Source organism: Trachypithecus francoisi, unplaced genomic scaffold, assembly GCF_009764315.1.
Source record: "Trachypithecus francoisi isolate TF-2019V2 unplaced genomic scaffold, Tfra_2.0 Lachesis_group15, whole genome shotgun sequence".
NCBI lineage: Eukaryota > Metazoa > Chordata > Mammalia > Primates > Cercopithecidae > Trachypithecus > Trachypithecus francoisi.
In genome coordinates this window covers 80,235,381-80,241,914 of record NW_022681460.1, presented here as the reverse complement: position 1 = coordinate 80,241,914, position 6,534 = coordinate 80,235,381, and the positions used below count along the sequence as shown (strand labels likewise).

Below are 6,534 nucleotides of genomic sequence, written 5' to 3'. Positions count from 1 at the left end.
TGAGTCTTGACAGCACTGAAACTGCCACTTGCCAAGTTAAGAGTATGAGGAAAGAAATGTAAAGACATTTGAAGTTATTAATAGGTCAGCACTTAGTTTTTTCAAAAAAAAATATTCAAAATGTGTTAATTCTGTACCCTAAAATATCCATCGCCTTGAGGCGGGACCTGGGTCAGGGGTATTGCTGACTGAATGCTCTGGGGAAAAAACTTGACACAGAATGTCTCTCTCTCCTCCTACAGGAAGGCAGAGAGAAAGATGGACTAAAGCCAGAAGGCAAAAGCAAAGAGCAAACAGTAGATAGCAAACAGTAGATACAAAATCTGAGTTCTGGCTAGGCGTGGGGGCTCACACATGTAATCCCAGCACTTCGGGAGTCCAAGGCAGGTGGATTACTTGAGGTCAGGAGTTTGAGACCAGCCTGGGCAACATGGTGAAACCCTGTCTCTACCAAAAAAACCACAAAAAATTAGCCAGGCATGGAGGTGCGTGCCTATGGTCCCAGCTACTAGGGAGGCTGAGGTAGGAGAATCACTTAAACCCAGGGTGGGAGAGGTCACAGTGAGCAGAGATTACACCACCATACCTCAGCCTGGGTTACAGAGTGATACCCCATCTCAAAAGAAAAAACAAGAACAAAAAACTGGGTTTTGCCAGGCATGACATCCTAGATACCTAGGAGCCTGCGGTGGGTGGACTGCTTAAACCCAGGAGTTCAAGACCAGCCTGGGCAACATAGCAAGACCCAGTCTCAAAAAAAAAAAAAAAAAAAAATCTGAGTTCTATCCGGTAAAAACTGCTGTGACTTCTGACTGCAATGTCACTTCTCTCCCAGGAAATTTTCTCGTCTGCAAAATGGAGGTACTCCCACCTACCTCACAGAATTGAGATGGGGCCATGTTGCTTCATATTAGACCAAAGATTATTCATGATCTTTTTCTCTTCCCTTCCCCTCCTCTTTTTTTTGGGGGGGGAGGGGGCTAAATTTCTCTATAAGAAGAAGAACTTAGCACTTCATGAGAATCAGCATGACGGAGTGATAAGAACTAAGAGTGGAGATCAGGTTTGAAATCTTACACACCCTCCCTATAACTGTTGGGCAGTCATGAATCTCTTGAGTCTGAGCTTCCTCTTGGCTACTGTTACCTTTTTGGAAATCACTTGGTCTCCACCCTCCCAGTACTTTGCACCAGAGGCAGCTCAGTGGCTGCATTGTCTAACTTGTCAGGAAAGCTCTCTCCCTCCCTTCTTCTGAGTCGGTGAGTCACTTCCTCTTTCTGAATTGAAATCCTAGGTTATTTATATTGTGGAGTAGGGGAGTCAACCACAGAGAGTAAACAGTAAAAGAGGGAATTTATCGTCCAAATGGGAAGTGATTAGGGTATGAGTAAGAATCACAGAGAGGTTGGGCCAAAGAAATGTTTAATAAAAAAAAAAAAAAAAAAAATCTTGCTAGAGTTATTGTAGGCCAACCAGGAAAGAAGTAATTACATGAAAAGAAAAACAAATAACAAGTTGAAAATTAAAAAAAAAAAAATCTTCAGTGGCAGTAAGCAGGAGACTAACTAAGCAAGTCATATACATACAGGAAGAAAAAAGGGCCAAATCAAATTCTGTAACACATACCAACATTGGCTAGGCGCGGTGGCTCACACCTGTAATCCTAACACTTTTGGAGGCCACAGGTGTATCACTTGTGCCCAGGAGTTTGAGACCAGCCTGGGCAACATGGTGAAACCTTGTCTCCATCAAAAATACAAAAAAATTAGCTGGGCATGGTGGCGCATGCCTGTAGTCCCAGCTACTCAGGAGGCTGAGGTGGGAGGATTGCTTGAGCCTGGGAGTTTAAGGCTGCAGTGATAGGTGATAACACTACTGCATTCCAGCCTAGGTGACAGGGCAAGACCCTGTCTCAAAAAAAAAAAAAAAGAAAAGAAAAGAAAAGAAAGAAAGAAAAGAGAAAAGATATCAACATTACTGTGTGTGAGAACACCAACTGAATTTCTCTCTCACATTATGCTCAAACTCAGCAATTATTTCTTTAATTACATAAGATCTGTATCATCATTGCAAAAACATACCAGTAAAAGTTTCAGTACAGGGGTTTATGCCAGCAAGCCTCTTTGATGTCCCGAAGTCAGAGATCTTGAGAACACCACTGTAGGTATTAATCAACACATTGTCACCCTAGAGAACAGAGGACTTTAATCACAAATGTTATCTTTCTTCAGATACTGTCTATTGTTGACTTGGTAAGTCCAATTAAAAAAAAAAAAAAAAAAAAAGGTGTCCTTACAGCAACCAACAACATAATTCTGTATTCTTCATTAATAGTTTATCTCAATAGTGAATTCTTGACATTGTTTTTTGTTTACATATTATCAGTTTGAGACCAACCGCCTTTGCAAAAATTGCAACAGTGAGAAAATTATGACAGTAAAAAAGAACTGATCTAACCACCACCATCTTGCCTTAAATTTCCAAACTGCCCTTGGTCATTCCAGGGTGTAGACCAAGCTCACTTGGAGAAATTTAATTTATAATTTATAGTTTAGATGATAATAGCCCTTCCCCAAAACTAAACCATCTTTGTAAAACTAATGAAAGGCCACCAGGTTAAGAGGATGAGAGGGGCCTAAAGTCCACTAAGATGTAGGCATAGCCAAATGATTATCAGCCCACTATTCTGGGGGGGTCACAAGATTTGCAAATTCTCCAATTATTCCTATAATTGACATCACTATTGTAGAACTGAAGACTGGCCTTTTGAGATGTCTTTACAGGCTTCTCCATTTCTGACTATCAGATGGCATCACCCAGACCTGTGACTCTGGACTCAGCCAGTCCTGTGGCCCCCACTCAGAACTAGACTCAACACACAAGAACTATTTTCCACACCTCTATAATTGCATCCCCAACCACCCAGACCCTAGCCCCCTGCTCACCAAACCATCTTTGAAAAACGTTAGCCTCTAAATTTTTGGAGAGGCTGATTTGAATAATCATAAAATCCAATATCTTGTTTGGCCATCTCTGTGTGTATTAAACTCTCAGTTGCAATTCTTACATCTTGAGAAATCAGCTCTATCTGGTCAGTGGGCAACATGAACTCATTGGGTGGTTATAAGTTCTTCATAATCTGCTACTCAGATCACAAGATTAAATATGATTCCTAACTGGTTAGATCTTGTTGCTATTTACAGATATATAATGATGTATGTATAATTAAATTATGATTTTCATAACTTTCCAGTTACTTTATTTTCTTTTCTATGTTTCTTTACTTCTTTTCCTGGAATATGTAGAGACATGATAGATAAATGGGCATTTTGGTTGATTTTAGGGTAGTAATATTAACTTATTTTCAATAGTCCAGACTTTGTAAAAAATGTATTAGTGGCCGGGCGCGGTGGCTCAAGCCTGTAATCCCAGCACTTTGGGAGGCCGAGACGGGCGGATCACGAGGTCAGGAGATCGAGACCATCCTGGCGAACACTGTGAAACCCCGTCTCTACTAAAAAATACAAAAAACTAGCCGGGCGAGGTGGCGGGCGTCTGTAGTCCCAGCTACTCGGGAGGCTGAGGCAGGAGAATGGCATGAACCTGGGAGGCGGAGCTTGCAGTGAGCTGAGATCCGGCCACTGCACTCCAGCCCCGGCGACAGAGCAAGACTCCGTCTCAAAAAAAAAAAAAAAAAAAAGTATTAGTTCTGAATTTTCTTTTTAAAAAGAGAACGTAAAGTTATTATTTTAGCTTATTTTAGAGAATCTATACCTTATAATCATAGTTCAATCAATGAATATGTGATACTTGTGAGAAAAGGGAATTTTTTTTTCTTCTAACCATTCATTTATTGATTCAATAAGTTATTTACTGAGTAGCTACTATGGGCAAGGATACAAAGATTAACCAGCCTGTAAGTTCCTCAGGACCAGAGGCCATCTCCTGTTTACCTTTAGATAGCTGTATCCCACACCACAGAGTTCCTAGGAAACATTGTGTAGTGGGAGCACAATCTTGTTGGCTGAACGCAGTTAAGCAGTTTGGTCTTTGAGCAAAAGCATTAAGACATGAACATAAAGAACTGATTCAGGGGTAAATGATTTCTTATATTTCTGCTGTTTCTAAGATTTACTTATTCACCATTCTAAATTAATACTCATAACACAATATGACTTTTGCAAGTAAAATAATAACCCAGCAAAGAAAGAACTCATGAAAATGAATGCTGGTGCACCTTACCTTTATGTCGCGGTGAACTATCTGATTGTCATGGAGATATTTTAATCCTTCCAGTATTTGCTTTGTATAAAAGCCAATTGTTTGCTCATTATCTTTTAATGGACCCCATTTGGAACGAAGGAGAGCAGAAAGACTTCCTGTAAAGTAGGGATAAATAGTAAATAAATCCTCATTCAAATGAGCTCTTTAAAGCGTATTAATAATGTAACAGTAATTTAAGCTAACATTCATTGGTTCTTCACAGTGGCCCAGGAGCTGTACTAGATATTGGGCTCAAACATGAATTTGCAAATATCCCTACTCTAAAGATGATTGCTATCAAATATGTCTAAGTAAAAGGCCAATGTCTACTGCTAACTTTAATTCAAGTCATGATGATTGATACTGAAATGGTTTCCATATTTATGTATTGTCTCTGTGAAATTATATAATTCACTTGTAAAGCTTCTGGAACTTTAAATTATTTAAGCCTTATTATTATTTAAGGAATGTGACTTTGTGGCCTGAGTCATGTAGCATTCGGTTGTAACTTCTGATTCTGCGATTATAGGCTAAATCTCTTCCGCATTTTTGTCCTGTAAATGATTGGGAAAGACTGAATGGTGCCAAATAAAAGATCCCTTGAGACCATTACCCCTCCTTATGGAATATTAAAATAATCTGCCTTGGAATATAAAGCTGTAACCACTTAAATGTAATGACCTTGTGTAGAAGATGTTGCCACCCTGTTAGTCTTCGGCCTATGTAAGTTCAACATGAACTTCCTCACTTTGGAACACTGGCCCATTCTTTTGGAGTCTGTGTTTCCTGGGTGGCTATCCTCAAGCTGTGCACCAGAATAAACTCCATACATTAGGATATTTTCTAAATCTCATTATTTATGGTTGACATCTCCTAACAAACTGGAGGTAATGTCACATGTCCAATTTTTCTCTCAGTTTAGACAGATGAAGACCTGTACTCTAGTAAATCCCATTCAAGTTTTCTCTCCTTCAAGGCTCTAAAAATTCACACTTTTTAAAGAAAGAAATATCTCTTACCTCCAGGAACCTGCTCCATGAAGATTTTAATGAAACCATTCTCACTGAAAGAGCCCAGATACTGGACAATATTTTTGTGCTTCAGGTGCTTATGCAATGCTATTTCTTCATGCAGGGGCTGAGAGTATCTAAAAGACATGCAGTTGTCAATGAGTTAATTATGTAGCCAGACCTTACTGTATAAATGTAAACAATACAAATGGAAAATATCAGCCAAATATATGTCCATATGTGAAACCAAAATGACCGTTTAAGGCCTTTATTTCTCCTAAGGTAAATTCTATGAAGTTGAAGGTGTGGTAGGATCTGAGGGGAAATGTGTCAGGTACTAAGCCAGTTGTATACGTTAATTCATTTCCATGAGAAGGTAGTGTTGGTATGCTCATTTTACAGATGAGGAAACTGATTCACAGAGAGGATGACTGACTTGCCCAAGATCCCAAAGCTAGTAAGTGACAGAGCTAAGATTCAAACCCAGGAGAACTGAAATCGTCCACACAGTTTACTCTCCATATTAACATATTAACATTAACATGACTTTCTATTCCACTGGCCTCATCAACACAACTTTATTATTGACTATAAAACTTTACTATCACAATTTACTAATGATCAGGAGACTCTTGCCCAGGAAGACAAAACTTGCAAATAACTTTAATGTACATTCTAGAACTTCCTGAAAGGCCCGTCAATTCTTCAACAGCAAACATAAAACCACTCATAGGTCAAATCTCTTTGAGCCCCTTGCATCAAAATCTTCACCTTACTGTGTCCACTAATTCTATTATATCATGATTTTTACCTAATCCTCATGAAGCCTCCACATTGAAAGTGTGACTTCAAAATTATGTACTTGATATATGTTGCTGATTCAAATTATGAAAGTTATTTTATATTTCTGGAGCAGAACAACACTTTTGATGATTATTGGAGGTACTGTAAAGCTTTATAGACTCTTAACCACCCTGAATTTAATGTAGCCCTAATGTAATTATTGTACTGCTTGCCAAAGAACATAATTTCAGCAAATTGAGTTTTAAAAATCAAATTGGCTTTTATTCATGATTCATGAGCCAGGCAGTATCCAATCCAAATAGGAGGTCCACTGGGCATGGCAAAACAGTGGGTTTTCTTTTGTAAGGTAGCTTGAGCAGGAACAAAAACAACACAGAGCAAAAGCCAAGTGGTTAATGTTAGGTTAGTTCAGGTTACTTCCCTTGCAGGGGTTAAAGCAGAGGGGACTGCCGGGCAC

The 6,534-nt window shown here is 39.1% G+C and overlaps 1 protein-coding gene across 5 annotated transcripts in view; it reads right to left on the bottom strand.

Annotated features, from left to right (window-relative positions):
- MAP3K5 (mitogen-activated protein kinase kinase kinase 5) overlaps positions 1 to 6,534 on the bottom strand; it is a 254,408-nt gene that overhangs the window by 59,088 nt on the left and 188,786 nt on the right. For all 5 annotated transcript variants that reach the window (XM_033235351.1, XM_033235355.1, XM_033235354.1 and 2 more), the window contains 3 exons: positions 5,283 to 5,410; positions 4,243 to 4,379; positions 2,082 to 2,187 (listed from right to left, as the gene is read on the bottom strand). In XM_033235351.1, the coding sequence (XP_033091242.1) occupies positions 2,082 to 2,187; positions 4,243 to 4,379; positions 5,283 to 5,410 (371 nt within the window). The remainder of the gene's footprint in view (positions 1 to 2,081; positions 2,188 to 4,242; positions 4,380 to 5,282; positions 5,411 to 6,534) is intronic.